This window comes from Triplophysa rosa, unplaced genomic scaffold (assembly GCF_024868665.1).
Source record: "Triplophysa rosa unplaced genomic scaffold, Trosa_1v2 scaffold7_ERROPOS2916172, whole genome shotgun sequence".
NCBI classification, from domain to species: Eukaryota; Metazoa; Chordata; class Actinopteri; order Cypriniformes; family Nemacheilidae; genus Triplophysa; species Triplophysa rosa.
Genome location: NW_026634816.1, coordinates 79,119 through 100,000, shown reverse-complemented (window position 1 = coordinate 100,000; position 20,882 = coordinate 79,119). Strand labels below are relative to the sequence as shown.

At 37.4% G+C, this 20,882-nt stretch overlaps 1 protein-coding gene across 1 annotated transcript; it reads right to left on the bottom strand.

Annotated features, from left to right (window-relative positions):
• Positions 1 to 1,819: 1,819 nt before the first annotated feature.
• Positions 1,820 to 20,802, bottom strand: LOC130551246 (antigen WC1.1-like; the record flags this gene model as incomplete). Its single annotated transcript, XM_057328801.1, has 36 exons — positions 20,731 to 20,802; positions 20,192 to 20,500; positions 19,273 to 19,572; positions 18,792 to 19,097; positions 18,346 to 18,648; positions 17,930 to 18,244; positions 17,530 to 17,856; positions 17,134 to 17,451; positions 16,685 to 16,987; positions 15,911 to 15,988; positions 15,422 to 15,736; positions 15,144 to 15,341; positions 14,906 to 14,995; positions 14,308 to 14,370; positions 14,121 to 14,177; positions 13,923 to 14,000; positions 13,752 to 13,811; positions 13,563 to 13,610; positions 13,323 to 13,382; positions 13,140 to 13,187; positions 8,328 to 8,345; positions 7,896 to 8,207; positions 6,359 to 6,682; positions 5,824 to 6,138; positions 5,424 to 5,750; positions 5,028 to 5,345; positions 4,614 to 4,913; positions 4,368 to 4,445; positions 3,870 to 4,184; positions 3,519 to 3,794; positions 3,341 to 3,424; positions 2,688 to 2,747; positions 2,504 to 2,560; positions 2,308 to 2,373; positions 2,133 to 2,195; positions 1,820 to 1,882 (listed from the first exon to the last, which is right to left on the bottom strand). Coding segments are annotated over exons 1-36 (6,610 nt in total), but the record flags the coding sequence as incomplete, so codon positions are not given.
• Between the last annotated feature and the right edge of the window lie 80 nt (positions 20,803 to 20,882).

Below are 20,882 nucleotides of genomic sequence, written 5' to 3'. Positions count from 1 at the left end.
TGTGTTGCTGTACTTGTAAAAACTTTTTAAAAACTTGTACAAACTTTAAAGACTTTTAATCAAGTTAAAATAAAATATACATAATATATAATATAATTTTAATTACAGATTTATTATTTATATTATATGAAAAAAAAGACAGCATGACAAAACTCACAGCTTTAAACTATGGAAATGAGGGGAGAAATCATTTTACCCAAGAGATACATTTTCACAGATACAAATATAGCAATGATAAAACATTTATGTCAACTTACCCTTTGGAAGACATTCTTAAAGAATAAAAGTGTTTAAATGAGCAGCAACAAAAGTCTCTGTTGAGTCGTCGATTCTTTTGGTTGATAGTCGATGTCAAAACTAAAGATTGAATGAATCGCGATTCAATAAAGCAAAATGAAGTATTTTAAAAGTATATAAACTTTACATTTCTTCAGCGCATCTCTCAGGACGCTGGCGCTGTGCATTACGTCATTTCTCCGACCAGCGCTCGTTGGGGGTATGTGCACGTGCTATTGTTTACATTTTCACATTACATACATAAACACATATTATTACATATAAGATCCACATGTGCAGTTACTCAAGCTCATTAGTTCAGAGTCATTACGCTGAACAAAGGATTGGGGCAGACATGTTTTATCTGATTCTGATTATCTGGATGGGGTGGACCAAAACCATGAAAGGCTTTGTATCTTGAAATACTGTAAATCACTACAGCTTTACGTAGGCCTATCTCTAATTGTTTGTGTTAAACACTCTTTTAAACACTTTTGAAAAACCATAGTTCTAAAGAAGAGGGACAACAGAGGAGTCATAACCTGTGAAAGACTTAAAATACATGTGAGGTGCACTCGTTGGCTTTTGGACAAGTATTAAAGTGAAATTATTTTTTCTTTGTTATAATGAGGTGTGATTCATGCAATTTAAACATGTTGTAAGACAGTGGTAACAAATTATTTGAATTAATGATCCAGTAAATATTCTGTGTCACAGACAGATTTACACTTAAAAATTAAATTAAAATATATATAATTAAAAAAGTAATGAGACTGGTTAAATAACATTTATAAGCACCTTAAATCACAATGTGAGACTCATTTACCCTCTGCTGCCATCATGCGCACATGACCGGAACAACAGCACACAACTACATTGATCACACATGAACGCGCCCCAAACTTCTCACAAGTCAACCCCACTGTGTGTTTGAATATAACTGTTTATTAAAACGGAATGAAGTAAAACCTCATATATGTGAAGTCTGTGCTTAATTTTATTTTGTCATTTAGGAAGATCTTCAAGCACACAAATTTACCAATAGTTTTTTAATCACTGATGCACAATTTATAATGCCAAAAAAAAGTTTCAACCCGATTTTGCGGCAGGAGATTCAGCAGCAGTAAGACTCAAATTCTCAGCATTTTTTGCTCAGCATTTAGAAAATACTTTGACAAATATATAATTATTCTTAATACAAATAGCAAAGCATGTGACTTTAAATGAATACACAATGTTTGAAATATCATTAAAACATATGGCACTGTAGCTTTAGCAGCAATTATATAAGTTGTAATATTATTTTCGTATATTAGGCAGTGGGTGGGCTTATTGAGTCATACAGCTCCTCCCACTTTGTTTGGCTCCTCCCCCACATCATCTGCTGTGTAAAACAAAAGCAAATTCACATTCTTCCGAAGTACATAAGGCTTTTGAACAAAGCCCAAATAAATACGAAATTAAACATTTAAAATACATTATACAAAGATAAAATCAATCAAAACTCTCCCTTTTTAGTAAGTTAAAAAGGTAAACAACCTACCTAACAGGATTCTCACATCTTCACTGACAATCTTCACATCATCATACTCCTCCTGAACTCCTCCTGATGAAATCACATGACATGGGGAAACTACTCACATTGTGATTTGTTATACATCGTGTACATCTATACATCTTAGAATTCACCTTAAATTCATCTTAAATTTCATTGTTTTGTGTTATGTTGCCCTCCTTTGGGAAACCGCTTTATTTCTGGGTTAGTAAATCCTGTATAGTGTTCCGTTGAGATGATATCACCCTTCTAAAATGTATACACTAGATGGCAGAGTATAATGTAAATGAACACAACTTACCACTTTGAGGACTAGAGTTCTGTCCTGTAGTGATGACATCATCATACTTCTCAAGAGTGTCTTCTAAAAATGTAACATAAGACACACGTCATCACACCCATAGAGCTATGAAGTATATTTTCCCTTCATGTACAGATCTTATCTTTCATCCTAATACAGAATAACAGAACTGCACCTGTCTCACTGTATGTTTTCAGTCCATCAGTAATGACATAGTATTCAGCTTTATTCACCATCTCTTCTTCATCAACACAGAACATGTTTAAAAACAAAACATGAAATGTACTCTTGCAGGTCATGAGGTGAGGTCATGGCATTTTTAAAATTGAATAAACAATGAACAAATGTGATCAGTCCATAAAGTCACAGACCTCTTAGGTCACTGCCATTGGTGACATCATCATAATATTCAGTCTTGTGTTCTTGTACTTTAAAAATAAGAGCAGAAGTTGAGGATTGTGTAGTATTTGCATATTTGATACGCTTGTAAAGTATTGGCAAATTATTTGCCTTAATTAAGAGTCAAAACCTAAAAATTCACTTTTGTCCTCTAACCTGAGAGAAGATTATCAGCATCGTCATACCCAGAATGCTGTTCTTCAGAGATGAGACTTCCTGTTAAAGTGAAGCAGAACCCTCAGAAACATGTTGGTCATTACAAACAATTTGAACCTGAATTTCGTTTAAAACACGGAGCACATGTGTTAACAAAGAGAATAACAGATCGACCGACCAGTAATGAATGAACTATCATCACAAAGTCATGAATATTACAAACAAATACCAAGATAAACGCTCAGACACTTGTATCCTCACATGAACCCATTTCTGACTAGATTCCAGACATATAGACTGTAGATTCCAGCCATATAGACAGACACCTGTAAACATGCACCTGCAGCTGTGGTTTTGTGAGAGGAATTCTGTGGTTTGAAGCAGGAGGTTTAACAGAACTAATAATAAACTAACATCAGCTGTCTGATAGACTCTAAACTACACATTCAACTCAATACACACACAAACAACTCATAAACGTACACTGAATTACACACATCACATACAGTACATGACACAGATGGGAAACACTGCCTTTAATATTTGTACAGCTATTTCATTAAACAAAACAGGATATGATCTGAATTTCTAAACAATTCAAATGGTTTTATATCCTGTTTTATGATCTGAAAACAAACATATTGAAATCTCACCTCTCTCAGCAAGGTGTTTGTGTCTGTGCTCAATCTCTTCATAAACTGCTTCAGTCTGAGTCCAGTGTTTCCTCTTGAAGAGATCTGTAAGTGTAGACACACAAACCTGCTGTCAGTTCATCACACATGACTGATGACACACTGAACAAGACTAGTAATATTGATGTCAGAACTTGACTTGTATATGAAGTGTGAATCTCCGTTCCTTTCCTCATCAATCTATTGTGCTGAATCAGTATCAGCAGTGACACCAAGAGCAGTAAAAGCAAAACTAAGAGCAGTAAGAGCAAAACTCCCAGAACAATCACGACCGCTGGAGGAATGAAGAGAGACGCTGCTGGAGGAGTTTGTGCTCGAGTCACTGATGCTGAGAGTACTGGACTTCTGTTAGTCTGAGAAACTGAAGGAGAAGCTGATGTTGTTGTGGCGGCAGAAGTTGTGGGTGCAGACATTTCTGCAAATGGAAAAAAATACATTAAATAAACTGCTGGAATTATAATCCATTCATCACTCAGTGTTTTTCTCTCACCTGCACAGATGAGTTCAACACGTTCTTTGTGTGAGCAGTCAGTGTGGTTATTCAGGACGTGAGGACAGTCCCACAGGTGAATCTCAGTCCCTCTGCACTCGACTCTGTTCAGCCACACAACACCTTCACCAGCACCAAACGCTTCATTCCCATCAGCACTCAATGCTGCTCCACAACCCAGCTGCCTGCAGACCACCTGAGCATCTCTGATGTCCCACAGATCATCACAGACTGAACCCCACTCAGAGTTATGATACACCTCCAGCCTCCCAGAACACCTGCCTTTACCTCCACTCAGTCTGAGAGGAACATGACCTACATCACACACATCACACAGCATTTACAACAACACATACCCACTAAAACTTACAGTGGGATGTGAATGTGGAATACAGAAAAAAATACATAGAACAAATTTGAAATTTTTGAATAATAAAAAAATATTTAAATAATAATAATAACAACAATTTAAAATATTTGTTTATCATCTACACATACTCGAACATTGTCTCTGGTGAGGAGATGGTGAGGTAGAACATTTCAGACGACTCCGAGGAACTTCATGAATCTCCTTCTCTGAGATTATAAAATAGTAAAATTAAGTTCACCACTAAACAGAACATTTGAAATTCAAAAATACTTTTACATCCTACCAATTGGACTCTTAGTTGGTTTAATATAATACACTGCACACAAAAGTATTTTTGAAAAAAATCACCAGGCAGTTTTTAAATGGGATCACACCTGAGCAGGTAATTTTGGCCACTTCATCTTCATTGCAGTCGTTCGGTGCCCAGGGTGAAGATGGACACTGCCATAAGGTGGAATCATGTGATCGACATTTCAGTTCATTCAACCAATTTTGAGACCTCAGTCCATCTGAATAACTGGGTTCACCGACAGATCTTCCACAGTTGAGCTCTTGACAGATCAGACTCGCTGTGTTTCTGTTCATCTGATTGTAGCAAACATTACCCCAGGATCCATTGTAGAAAACCTCCACATTCCCTTCACAGCCTTCACTTAACCTGAGCTCTTTAAACTCTAGATTAAAAATTAAATTAGAATCAACCGCAGACTGATAAAGTACAAATCGTTATATATCTAATAATAATATATTTACTCACAATTACCACATTACTACAGGTTAGTGTTTACCTGAGCACACGACTCCTACATCCTCCTTGTGTTTACAGTCATGATCTCCCCAGACCCGTGAAGAGCAGTTCCACAGAGACGTCTCATTCCCCTCACAGTTCACATCATCCAGCCATATGAGTCCAGAACCAGGACCAAACCAGGCTGGTACTGGCTGATCACTGAGAGCCACTCCACACTGCAGCTGTCTGCACACCACATGAGCATCTTTAATATCCCAGGAGTCATCACACACTGTCCCCCATGAGCCTTTGTGAAAAACCTCCAGCCTCCCTACACAATCTCCACCAGAACCCACCAACCTGATCCACCTCTCACCTGAGACACAGAAAGAGAAACAGTAAATATATAAGAATCATTTAGTTTGAAAATAACAGTAAATTCTGTCATTCTGACCAAGGCAGGTGATTGACAGGTGTTGTGTGGAGCTGCAGTTGAGAGTTTGTGGAGAGCTGCTGCAGTTCCTCAGATGATGTTCAGTCCCAGAGCACTTGAAGCCCATCACACACTCATGACTGTGTTCAGCGCTGGATGAAGAGGAGCCAGAGAAGTTCAGCACAGAGCCACAGCCCAGCTGTCTGCAGACCACAGAGGATTCAGTGACACTCCATGAGTCCAGCAGAACTCTCCTCCAGACCTGATCAATGTAAACTTCCAGCTCCCCCTCACAGTCTCTCTCTCCAGACAACCTCACACCACCATCATGAAGAGCCAGAGAGGAATCTGAGAACATATTAGATATTAATTATATGTCTTACATTCTCATCGTGTTATTGAGAGAGTGAAGTTGACTCACTAGAACAAATGACTCCAACATCTTGTTCATGAGAGTATTCAGCTCGACTCCATGAAGAGATTGAACATTGTGAGAGTTGTGTTTCATTCCCCTGACAATCAAACACATCAGCCCAGATTTCACCAGATCCCTCTCCAAACCAGTCCACTCCCACAACAGACACAGCAATCCCACAATTCATCTGTCTGCAGACAACACTGGCAGCTCTCATATTCATGCACCCATCACACACTGTGCCCCACTCCGTGAAATACTGAAGCTCAACTCGACCAGAACAGAAATCAGAGCCGTTCACCAGTCTGAGGTCAGAAAAACCTGGAGAAAGATTTCAGAGGTTACCAAATCAGAATATAAAAAATATGGCAAGTGAATAGAGATTTAATAGAGATATAGATTTGGGAGATGTCTTAGAATTGTATAACCTGGTCAAAGAACTGAAACCTTTAAGAAATACAGAAACAATATCATCTGAGATGTTATTGCTTAAACAAAAAATAAAAATAGTTTTGAACTAATAGTAAGCTTTGAAATTTACCAGAACATGTCAGTCCCACATCATTGTCATGGGAGCAGGTTGCATTAGAATTTGATGATGAACATGATCGAATGTGAGATTCGTTTCCTCTACATTGAATGTCTTGTGTCCACACGGGTCCCTCTCCTTCACCAAAAGCATCTGCTCCCAACAGCTGTACAGGAACCCCACAGTTCAGCTCTCTACACACAACCTCTGCATCCTGATCATCAAACGCAGCATCACACACTGACATCCAGGTATTTCCACGAAGCAACTCAACTCTTCCAGAACACAGATGAGGTCCATCATCAAGTCTTGAAAACCTTCCATAGTTTATGATTTCTGATTATACAAAGTGAACAGCACAGAAGATTATATTGGATTAGTTAAGAAAGGATCATACAGTGAAACCCAGTCCATTTCATGTATCACTAGGACTCTCCATTAATAAGTAATGTCTTGTCTTTGGGACTTTTAAAGGAATGGTAGATAACTGGTCATTATATACTGTAGAAACATAATATTTCATAATAATTTTCTAGAAATAAATTTTATATCTGTAAATATTTTTTCTTTATGAATTATGCATTTTGAAAACTACTTTAATCTATACTTTCTATAACCAACAGGCTGCCCATGAGTTGCATTTGGCTCGTTGCACTTTAAAATGTGTCCGCCTTTTGAGATGTCAAAATATTATATGAAAACTGACCTGACCACTCTTCAGAAATGACACAAATCAAAGATGTCAAATAAAATGTCAAATAAACTGCATGAAAAGTACACAGTAAAAAAACACATTTTACATATTTTCTCTGTATTTCAAAACAACAGGAAAACTGTATAAAAATCGACTGAAAAGTGTCTATAAATATATAGAGACTAATAAAAAGTGATATTAGTCTCTATAAATTTAATATATTTCATATCAATTTTTAATCAGATTTTAATTACAATTTTAACAAGACCATCCATATAAAGTGTCCTTTATTGAAAATAGTAGCAACATCTTCTTTAATTTTAAATAAACTGCTTATATTTGGTGATATATACACTGTTAAAGAAGTTTGAAAAAATGTTATTTGTAGTTTTTTTACAGTTTTTCTATGTTTTCATATCAACAGTAATTTTCTGGTTTTAGCACAAATTTTACCGCACCTCAGCTGCATTTTTATGTTTTTATTTTTTACATTTTAATATTTATTTAATACATCAACTGTATAAAAATTATTTAAATTCAGGTGTCATATTTGAATTTGCAGCGAAACGAAGCCGTCAAACTGCTTACCAGTCCATTTCATTTCTGAAATGATTCCAATAGTATTTAGTTTTAGAGGTTAGTGGTTAAACGTTTAATGATTAACTTTAACATTTTATGTGTTGGCTATTTGAATAAAAAAACTGTGTTTAAACCAATTAAATATAAATTTATATAAATGCAATATACTGTATATATTATATAATATAATTTATGGCCCTTTATTTCTCATGTGGATGAAATGTGGCCCTCTCAGCCTTTGCTTTACAACAATGATGACCAGCATTCAAAGCTCACCTGAACACATAACTCCAGCATCTTCATCATGATCGCAGTCACTATCACCCCATTCATTTGAACTGCAGTTCTTTAGCGTGGGCTCTGATCCACTGCAATTTACTTCATCCATCCAGATTGGTCCTGATCCTTCTCCAAAGTGAGCCCAATATGGCACCTGTACAGCATCTCCACAGCCCACCTCTCTACACACCACTGCAGCATCTGCCATGTCCCAGTCATCTTCACACACTGTTCCCCACTGACCATCATGAAGAACCTCCACTCTTCCAGCACAACGCCTGTCACCATTCACCAACCTCACATTCACATCTGATACATATGAAATACATTGAAAGAGATGTGAAAGATAATGCTATTAATAAAAAGCATAAAATACTTTATTTCAATTTATAGTATTTTTTTCATATTTGACTGCAATAGTGTACTTACCCACAGTGATGGTCATTACTACAGAGGACAGTAAAGTGAGTGTGAGACAGATCTCCATAATCCTCTACTGTACACACAGTCTGATTGAGAATAATGAGAAGTCCGTGTAAAGTTCTCCACTGTTCCCTCACAGACTGAACATACTGGATCATTACAACCCCTCTACAGAGAGAGAGAGAGAGAGAGAGAGAGAGAGAGAGAGAGAGAGAGAGAGAGAGAGAGAGAGAGAGACCAATCACACTCTCTGTTACCTTATTAGAATTAACAAAGGAAATCATCAAACAACTTGAGTGACAAATCAGAAGAGATATTTGTGATTTTCTCCATATATATCAGCAGAACGTCAGCGCTGATGAACGAGACTCCTCCCTCCATGTTCAGAGGAGACAAACACCTGCAAGATTGAAGATAAATTTACACCCAATAAATTATAGTAATCAAACCCTCCAGTATCTATTCAACATCAAATCCTGTCATGTGCAGGAAACTATATGATCCCTTCACACACTTTAAAACACACACACTCAGATATGTACCTATACTGTATACCTTTCATAAATGTGAATGAAATATATTAAACATTTAAGAATAAAATAGTAAATGGATATTTCTATTCTGTTTAATTTAATCATTTTAAATGATTAGTAATATACAAATAAAGCATAAAACAAAATCAACAATATCTATAATAAAATCAATAAAATATAATCTCTTGCATTACTAAAAAAGCACTTCTATATAAAACCAATCAATCATGTCTACAGAAAATATCTATGTTATTTGAAGCAGCATTTACAGTATATGCCCATTCAGTATTGTAATGTTTTATGTATCCGCTAGATGGCAGTTATAGAACTGTCAATCAAGCATCAGTTCATGTTGTCATGTGACTACATAAAGAATCTTCACTGTCTAAGTGTGATGTGGATTTTTGCTCAAACAATTACTTGTAAAGATCAATGAATAAGCCATGATCTCCTCATGTTAACAGTGTTCATCCTCCAAAGAATTTTGGAAAACATTGTAAAGATGTCGTGGTGGCATGAAAGTACAAAGTCGTAAAGCTTCAAACTACAGGAGCTGGGCATAGATGAATTAGAGATCATGAGAGAAAATTAATGAGTTTGTCCTTCATGAATTTATTGGATTGTTGAAAGTTGTAAGCCTGGTCATTGGACAGTCAGTATATCCCCGCCCTCGGGCTGACACATAGGTCATGGAAATACGTTGTCAAATTATTGCTTATTTTATGTGACTTTTAGACTTCACAATCAAACCCATCACTCACCCATGTTTATTGATTTTTTATACATTTTTATATGAGCCCTATAGCATAAGGCCTCTCAAACAAGACTTCAATGAAAGTTCCATGTTTGTGATAGGTACAAAATTGTTTATGACTCAAATTTGTGGCCTTTTGGTGATTTTTTTTTTTTTCATTTTGAAGCCAAAACCAATTCTTGGCGATAACTGGCCAGAGGCCTTTTGCTAGTCATAATCTGCTCCTGGCTGGGTCTATACAAAATCTCTACAGCAGCAATTCTCAATACACTTTCCTAGAATAAAGGGAGACTGTATACAACTTCATTATTATTATAAAGCTTTTTTTGCGGCATTGCAGAAACTAAATGTGTTCTCACTCTCTAGCAGAATAAAAATAACATATATTACTGGTTAAATAACATTAATAAGCAGCTCAAATGACACCGTGAGACTGATTTATTTACTCTCTACTGCCGCCATGCGCTCATGACTGGAACAACGGCACACAACACTGATGAACGCGCTTCAACATCACGCGTGTGTATGAATGTATAAAAACTGTTCATTAAAACAGAAAAGAGTAAATCTAGCATATAAGAAGCGAACTGTCCGGCTTTTGCCATAACACGTGAGTATTAAATGTTTGATTTAGATTAGTAGCCTACGTCATCCCTGCTCATGAAACAGCCCCTTGAAGCAGCAAACTTCGGTAAATGTTTCACAGTACTTTAAATGACCGAAAAGTAGATTTCCATTGAATTAACATCGTAAAAATATTTTTGCACATGGTGCTCATACACAAAGCCACGAGAAAGAATATGGTTTAAGAGACAAGTGTTTGTAATGGTTAGGAGAGTTATGTTTTATTAATTGTACCACCTTTCTGCAGACCACAAATATTTCAGTGAAACTCCAGCAGAACTCTCCTCCAGACCTGATGGATGTAAACGTCCACCTCACAATCTCTCTCTCCAGACAACCGCACACGACCACCATGAAGATCAAGAGCCCAAAACACTTCAACACAGATGTCCGGGGAGGTTCACGGGTCTTAAGAGAAGTGCGCACCAGTATTTCAGTAGGCTACATTTTCAGTATCTTGTTTTTTTATTTAAAATATTTTGCCAGTTTGACTTTTAAAAGATTCTGTTTGTTCACAAATAAAGTAAAGAAACTCCAAAATTATGTTAAAGAATATTTTTTATTACATTTTAATTACGGTTGCAACCGTCCCTGCGGAGTGTTGCAACTGTCCCCTGTTATGGGGTCAGTTGCAACATTTGAATTTGTCTGTTCAAGTATAAATTGTTTGTAAATGTGACCCTGGATCACAAAACCAGTCTTAAGTAGCACAGAAACATGTTTAGTAAAAGCCAAAAATACATTGTATGGGTCAAAATGATCTATTTTTCTTTTATGCCAAAAATCATTAGGATTTTAAGTAAAGATCATGTTCCATGAAGATATTTAGCAAATTTCCTACCATAAATATATCAAAACTTTATTTTTGTGAGTGGATGGCCTGCTACAGTGCCTCCGATTAACAACTTCGAAGGCGATTTTCTCAATATTTTGATTTTTTTGCACCCTCAGATTCCAGTTTTAAACTGTCGTATCTTCACCTGATATTGTCCTATCATAACAACCCGTACATCAATAGAAAGCTTTCAGGTGATGTAAAAATCTCAATTTTGAAAAATTGACCCATAAGACTGGTTTTGTTGTCCAGGGTCACATATTATCATACATACGCATGTTACAGCAGTGTATGTGAGTAGCTGACATATGTGGGTTTAACATATAAAACATTTGGCTTTCTACTAAAAACAGTCTCTGAGAGAAGGAAATACAAAAAGTGTTTAACCCACAGACAAATTTTAACCACTGACACATCTTACCCCACTCGACCTCTATTTCATTATTATTTTAATACTTTAAAAATCCTCAACTGACATTACCTGCGTCTCATTGGACTTCTTACAGTTTCATCCGGTATATAATAGCACACGTGATCTTTACATGCAGATACAGTGTCTCCAGTCATGAGTCTCAGATTGTGCAACAGCTCCATCTACACACTGAAATTAAGATCAGACACTTAAAAATAATACGACTAGTTAAATAACATTTATAATCGGAAATTTACACTCTACTGCCATCATGCGCTCATGACTGGAACATCAGCACACAACACTCTGATCTCACACATGAACGCGCTCCAAACTTCACGCGCGTCAAACTCCACTGTGTGCGCAATATATAAGAAGTTTCTTAAATATATAAAACTGTTCATTGAAACAGAACTGGAAAAAATATCATGCGTTTGTGAGTTACCGTCTGTGATTGTTGGCACATATTGTATCAGACGTAACGTTAAGGAGTCAATCGATGTCTTGTTTTTGATTAATGATGTCTGAAGTCATTCGTACGTCATCATTGTGCTCGGGTAAGTGCTTTGTTGTTGTCGTCAATGATCAGTGTTACGTCTTTTAAAACCTTTAAAAAGGCAAAAACTAAAGGCTGGATTTAAAGAAAACACGTTTAAAAAGATGTTGCACATGGCGGTTTATCATATGATTAGTTTCTAATGACAGTTAAGAGATGTGATTGTTTGTTTTGTGCTATAAGAGTGAGTTTAGTGTTTAAACTCCTTATAATTAAGCATAGTTAATAAACACAAAACGTCGTTCTAACAATATTTGTAACTTATCATGTTAAATACAAACGCCAACAGTTTTAATATGTTCTTATATGCTGATGATGTTTTGTTGCCTTTAAACTTCTGTACCTTCTATGTATTTAGAGAACATAATCTTACATGTACTCGTGCAACAAATCTGATGATGGATCTCAAGCACTACTCAAAATCTCACCCAATATTAACATTAATTTGTATTGATAAAACCACATTTCTGATCTGTGTCTTCAGCTCCCACAAGACCCTGCTCTTCCAAAGCAAACAGAAGAGTCTAAAGATCATGAGAGGATAAAGAAGAAGCTGACAGGATAAAGAGAGGTGAGAAAAGAACAAATGTACTATTTACATAATCACATCCAGTAGATTAGTTTTTGCACGTAAGGTATTTATTTAAAGAAAAGCCATTATGTCAAGCACATACACTTTACTCTTTCAATTTTGGGAAAAAGGCTGATGTATGTTTTATTGTGCTTGTCTTTGTAGGAATTCTTGAAAGACAAAACTCAGAGTCTCTACAATACAAGGAACAGAAATGTCTACATGTGACTGTTTTCTAGTTTTTCTCCGCGCTCATGTTAACAGGTTAGAGCGTTCACACAGCCCATTGAAGCAGCACATGCTCGTGCAGCAGGAGCAGTGTTGAAGCATTAGTTTATATGATAAAAACTAGACAATTTTTTCCTACATTTGCAAAGCATGTGATTTTCAGTACAAACATATTTGAAAGATCATAAAAACATAAGGCACTGTAGTTTAAGTGATAAAATTCGATCACTTTAACTCCTCGTAGCTCCTGAAGCTGCAGGTAATGTGATTTTATGGCATGAGACAGTGGGTGTGGTCATTGAGTTATACAGCCTGTCCCACATTGAGTGACTCCTCCCCCACATCGTCATAGTCTGTTGTGTAAAAAAGCACATTCACATTGTTTTGTGTTAAATGCATAAAGATGTAAAGCCAATTTTAAGTGTTTTAAATAGACATTATAAAGATGTAACTTAGAATATACATATTTTACTGAAATTAAAACCTACCCAACAGGTTTGTCACATCTTCTCTGTCATTCTTCACATCATCATACTCCTCGTGAACTCCTGATGAAATCACATGACATGGGAAATATATTTTATAGAACTACATTGTGTTTCGTAATGTAATGTTATTATATACTATGTATATGTCATTTTTTTATGTGTCGTGGACACATCTTCCTTTCTGAGTCTAATTGAGTACACTTGATAAACTCACCTGGGTGTCTATTCTGTGTAACTTACCTACTAGATCTTGAAAGTTCTGTCCGTTAATGACGTCATCATAATTCTCTGGTGTGTCCGCATACATAACAGATCAACACAAACCATCAGAATGACAAACTGCCAATTAACCTGCATTTTATCAGTATTATTGAGAATCACTGCTATGATCTTTGTTAAATAAACAGCCTACAAATAAAGTAAAACCACCTTTTTCAAGATCAGAGTTCTGTCCCGTGATGACATCATCATACTTCTCAAGTGTGTTTTCTACAAATGTGAAATAAGACACACGTCATCATACTCGCAGAGCTATAAAGTAAATTTTCCTTTATGCACAGACTTTATATTTCATCCTAATCCAGAATAACAGAACTGCACCTGTCTCACTGTCCACTTTTAATCCATCAGTGATGACATCATCATAGTATTCTGCTGGGACTTTTTTCACCATCTCTTCTACATCAACACAGAACATGGTTGACAACAAAACAGTAAATGACGTCTTGTAGGTAATAAGTTCATGACAATAAAAAAAATCTAAATGAACAAACGAGATCAGTCAATTAAGTCACAGACCTTTCGGGTCACTGCCATTGATGACATCATCATAATATTCAATATTATATTTTTTATCTAAAAAGATAAAAACATGACACTTAAACTGTTTAGTATGGTGGATTGTAGTGTTGTTATATGATACATATACTGTATATACTAAATTTGTAAATCAAATGAGCTGTTTGTCAATCCACAGTCTTCTAACCTGAGAGAAAGTCATCTTCAACATCTTCATACCCAGAATACTGTTCTTCAGACATGAGACTCCCTGTTAAAGTGAAGCACAACAGTCAGAAACATGTTGATCATTACAAACAACCTGAAACTGAATTAACTTTAAATCACAGAAAACGTGTTAAATATGATTACATTTCTCAGTCGACTCAGAAATATCGGCAGGAAGAAAACAAACACGCATTGCACATACAGTATACTTACAAGCATATAAACCCCCTCCACATTAGCCTCCAAAAATAATCACAGGATGACACACAAACCCACACACACACCTGTACACATGCACCTGCAGCTCTGTGGTTTTGTGAGAGGAATTCTGTGGTTTGAAGCAGGAGGTTTAACAGAACTAACATCAGCTGTCTGATAGACTCTAAACTACACATTCACTCAATACAAACTCACAGACAACTCATAAACGTACACTGAATTACACACTTCACAAACATGATACTGACAAGAGACACTATCTTTAATAATTATACATCAGATTTGTTTTATTAAGAAAGAATAACAATTAAAATATGTACAGAAATAACCTTCAACACATTATAAACATAAAGACTCACCTCTCTGACTAAAGTGTTTGTGTTTGTGTCTGTGCTCAATCTCTTCATAAACTGCTTCAGTCTGAGTCCAGTGTCTCCTCTTAGAGAGAGCTGTGAGTGTAAACACACAAACCTGCTGTCAGTTCATCACACATGACTGATGACACACTGAACAAGACTCTAGTAAGATTGATGTTGATGTCTGAGGTAGTTCAATAAGTCAGATGTGTTCTTGTATGTGATGTGTGGATGTGTGTACCTCTCCTCATCACTCTGTTGTGTTGAATCAGTATCAGCAGCGGCACTAAGAGCAGTAAGAGCAAAACTCCCAGAACAACCACTGGAGGAATGAAGAGAGACGCTGCTGGAGGAGTTTGAGAAGTCACTGGGCTCTTGTTAGTCTGAGATTGAGTTGTTGTTGTTGTTGTTGTAGCAGGAGTTGTGGACACAGACAAATCTGTGCATGGTAAAACAAAACACACATTAAATAAACTGCTGAAATTATTATCCATTCATCACTCAGTGTTTTGTTCTCACCTGCACAGATGAGTTCAACACGTTCTTTGTGTGAGCAGTCAGTGTGTTTATTCAGGACGTGAGGACAGTCCCACAGGTGAATCTCAGTCCCTCTGCACTCGACTCTGTTCAGCCACACAACACCTTCACCAGCACCAAACGCTTCATTCCCATCAGCACTCAATGCTGCTCCACAACCCAGCTGCCTGCAGACCACCTGAGCATCTCTGATGTCCCACAGATCATCACAGACTGAACCCCACTCAGAGTTATGATACACCTCCAGCCTCCCAGAACACCTGCCTTTACCTCCACTCAGTCTGAGAGGAACATGACCTACATCACACACATCACAAAGATCATTTACACAACAACAAATTCATATAAAATTTTAACTATTCATAAATACAAATAGAGAGAACAAATATTTTTTTTATTAATAATGAATTAAGAAAAACACTTACAGCTGTAATCATTAAAACCTATTTTCATATATTTTTTTCAACATACTTGAACATTGTATCTGGTGAGGAGATGGTGAGGTAGAACATGTCAGACGACTCCGAGGAAGTTCACGAACCACCTTCTCTGAGATCATAATATAAATATATTATAAAATATAAAATCATGATCAAAATCAAAACACTGAACGGAATTTTAGCTTTGTGTTCTTACAAACCAATCAGACACATAACACAGTGTAACACATTTTTGTTTCACCCGACCTTTTTATAGTTCTTGTACAATTCTATGATAGCCTACTAATTGTGGTAATATTTATTTTAACAGCATCAATGTTTTAGTGTATATTCAGCTCAAGTAAATTTTGAGCTTATATCATTAATTACCATATATCGGACGGTATATTGCAAATAAACAAAAACTACAAATTTTCACCTATTTAAATTTTTTTTCAATTATGACGGTCAGAAAATTCTAGAAATTTCTGTATCACAGGGAAGGTGGGAAGAAGTGATGATGGGTAACTACATCTGGAACTTGCTTCGTGAGGACAGTATTAGTCAAAAAAGACAAAAACTATCAAATGTACGCTTCTGAAGTGTTGGACGACTCATTTTTAGTAACTGTTATATTAAACTGTTGTTTTGAGCTCAGTGTTATGCCAGTACCTTACCCAATTTATGCGTACAAGTAAAAATACTGAAATGTATAAATGTTTGAAGAAACAGTAAAAATTAAAGCGAAATACAACTTCAAATAAAAATTGTTACATTGTGTTATTTATTTAATTAATAGAGACAGTTGTTTGAATTTCAATCTTACCAGAGCATGTGATATGAGCCACCTCATTTTGACTGCAGTCATTCTCTCCCCACGGGGAAGATATACACTGCCATATATTTGAGTCATGTGGTCGACATTCAACATTATCCAGCCAGTTATGAGCTGATGACACTCTTGATGTAGAAGCAGACAGAACACCAGATCTTCCACAGTTGAGCTCTTGACAGATCAGACTCGCTGTGTCTCTGTTCATCTGATTCCAGCACACATTACCCCAGGATCCATTGTAGAAAACCTCCACATTCCCTTCACAGCCTTCACTTAACCTGATCTCTTTAAACTCTAGATTGAAAAGAAATTCAGCTGTCACAATACACAATGCAAGTACAAAAATAAATCATTCTGAATATATTTATACTGGATGTTCTTTTACCAATAAAAATCTTTTTTAACAACACCCATCAACATTACTACAGGTTAGTGTTTACCTGAACACACGACTCCTACATCCTCCTTGTGGTTACAGTCATGATCTCCCCAGACCCGTGAAGAGCAGTTCCACAGAGACGTCTCATTCCCCTCACAGTTCACATCATCCAGCCATATGAGTCCAGAACCAGGACCAAACCAGGCTGGTACTGGCTGATCACTGAGAGCCACTCCACACTGCAGCTGTCTGCACACCACATGAGCATCTTTAATATCCCAGGAGTCATCACACACTGTCCCCCATGAGCCTTTGTGAAAAACCTCCAGCCTCCCTACACAATCTCCACCAGAACCCACCAACCTGATCCACCTCTCACCTGAGACACAGAAAGAGAAACAGTAAATATATAAGAATCATTTAGTTTGAAAATTACAGTAAATTCTGTCATTCTGACCAAGGCAGGTGATTGACAGGTGTTGTGTGGAGCTGCAGTTGAGAGTTTGTGGAGAGCTGCTGCAGTTCCTCAGATGATGTTCAGTCCCAGAGCACTTGAAGCCCATCACACACTCATGACTGTGTTCAGCGCTGGATGAAGAGGAGCCAGAGAAGTTCAGCACAGAGCCACAGCCCAGCTGTCTGCAGACCACAGAGGATTCAGTGACACTCCATGAGTCCAGCAGAACTCTCCTCCAGACCTGATCAATGTAAACTTCCAGCTCCCCCTCACAGTCTCTCTCTCCAGACAACCTCACACCACCATCATGAAGAGCCAGAGAGGAATCTGAGAACATATTAGATATTAATTATATGTCTTACATTCTCATCGTGTTATTGAGAGAGTGAAGTTGACTCACTAGAACAAATGACTCCAACATCTTGTTCATGAGAGTATTCAGCTCGACTCCATGAAGAGATTGAACATTGTGAGAGTTGTGTTTCATTCCCCTGACAATCAAACACATCAGCCCAGATTTCACCAGATCCCTCTCCAAACCAGTCCACTCCCACAACAGACACAGCAATCCCACAATTCATCTGTCTGCAGACAACACTGGCAGCTCTCATATTCATGCACCCATCACACACTGTGCCCCACTCGGTGAAATACTGACGCTCAACTCGACCAGAACAGATATCAGAGCCGTTCACCAGTCTGAGGTCAGTGTAGCCTGGACAAAAAATGTAGATATTAGAAAAGCAGTATAAACTTGTGAAACAAAGCTGTTTTTAGACTTGTTAAATGTGATTTCAGTGAATATTCCATTATTACCAGAACATTTCAGTCCCACATCATTCTCATGGGTGCAGTTGTCTTTAGGAGAAGGTGATAATGGACACAGTGAAATATAAGACTCTTCATGAGTGCATTGAATGTCTTGTGTCCACACGGGTCCCTCTCCTTCACCAAAAGCATCTGCTCTCAGCCGCTGTACAGGAACCCCACAGTTCAGCTCTCTACACACAACCTCTGCATCCTGATCATCAAACGCAGCATCACACACTGACATCCAGGTGTCTCCATGAGGCATCTCTACTCTCCCAGTACAGCGAGAACCTCCAACCAGTTTGACAGCTTCAATTAAACACATTTTGAAAATGACAAATTGTTTAACATTATGATGTCTTAATTGTACAATTCTAGGAGTAGTGGAGAGAATTGTATTTACATAGCATATTTAAATTGAAGAACACTGTTGTCATAAGTGTAGATCTTACCAGAGCAGATGACTCCAGCATCATTAGCATGTTTTCTACCATTTTTAAGCCATTTATTTGATTGGCAGTTTGTCAGTGCAGATTCTGATCCAGAGCACAGTACATTATTAATCCAGATTGGCCCTTTCCCTTGTCCAAAACGGGCATGTGTTGGTGCTTCTAAAGCATCTCCACAATTTAGCTCTCTACACACCACTGCAGCATCTTCCAGATCCCAACCATCATGACTCACTGTTCCCCACTGACCATCATGAAGAACCTCCACTCGACCAGCACAACGACTGGTACCACCTAATCTCAGTGTTTCTGAAAGACAGAGTACAGAAAAAAGAAAGAAATGTAGAATACTTTAGCACTATAATACAGATGCATCTGTGGTTTGCTTGTGTAACATTTTAATTATTTTTTGTATACTAAATAACATTATTTGTCAGGTTTAACATTTTACTAGTTAAGGTCAAAGTAATTCATGTTTACCTACCGGCACATACAATGCCAACATCATTTTCATGGGAACAATTGATGCGTGAAGGTGATGCTGGACAAAGAGCAAATTGATATTCATTTCCTTTACATGAAATCTTTTGTGTCCACACGGGTCCCTCTCCTTTACCAAAAGCATCTGCTCCCAGCCGCTGTACAGGAGGTCCACAGCCCATCTCTCTACACACAACCTCTGCATCCTGATCATCAAACGCAGCATCACACACTGACATCCAGGTGTTTCCATGAGGCATCTCTACTCTCCCAGAACAGCGAGAACCTCCAACCAGCCTGACTCCTAACATTATGTAAAATAAACAACCACACACACACACATGCACGCACACGCGCACACACGCACACGCACGCACACACACACGCACGCACACGCACGCACACGCACACACACACACACACACACACACACACACACATGCTGGGTTTCCAAGTTTTATGGGGACATTCCATAGATGCAATAGTTTTTATAGTGTACAAACTGTATATCATATTCCCTAACCCACCCCCTAACCCTAACAATCATACAAAACTGTCTGCTCTTTTAGATTTTCAAAACAGTGAATTCTGTATGATTTATAAGCTTGTTTCCTCATGGGGACAAAAAAATGTCCCCACAAGGACAAGGGTTTTGGATATTGCCATCTTTGTGGGGACATTTTGTCCCCATAACGTAGGGTTTACCCTTCCCACACATCAAGGCACACACACACACACATACACACACACACACACACACACACACACACACACACACACACACACACACACACACACACACACACACAAACTATTCGATTGGTTTCTATTGCATAAAAACTATTGCACTGGTACACACACACACACATACTGTAAATAATTTAATGTCCTAAAGATTTCTGAAAGTAAAGGAAATAACATACCTGAACAGATAACTCCGGCATCTTCATTGTGTTTACAATTATGATCACCCAGTTTTTTTGAACTGCAGCTCAGTATTGTGGTCTCTGATCCACTACATTCTACATTATCCTTCCAGATTTTTCCTGATCCCGGTCCAAAATACGCAAGATGTACTGTATCTAAATTACTGTCACAGCCCAGCTCTCTGCACAACACTGATGCTGCGGTTAAGTCCCAATAATCATCACACACTGTTCCCCATTCTCCTTTATAATAAACCTCCACCCTACCAGCACAAGAATTACTGCCACCAACCAGTTTCACTCTACCTGTACACAATATATAAAATAATGTATATCAAATGTACATAGTGACAGAAGAGAGAAAAACAGACAGAAAGTAACAAGGACCAAGAGAAAAAAATAACCATTAGAGCAGGCAAAACATTTATATTAAGTGGAACTGTAGGATATTTCATGACCGATTTATAAGACTAAGACATATTTAGTTACTATAATTTATATATGAATATAAGTATCTTGAATGTGTACAAACATACCAGCTGTGGATAATCTGGCTATAGAGGACAGAAGAATGAGTGTTAGACAGATCTTCATCTTCTTCAACTCTTCACAAAGTCTGCTGACAGATGCATGAAGAGATGTAGAGATGCTACACAACCGCCAAACAACAGCAAGCCAATCAAAGACT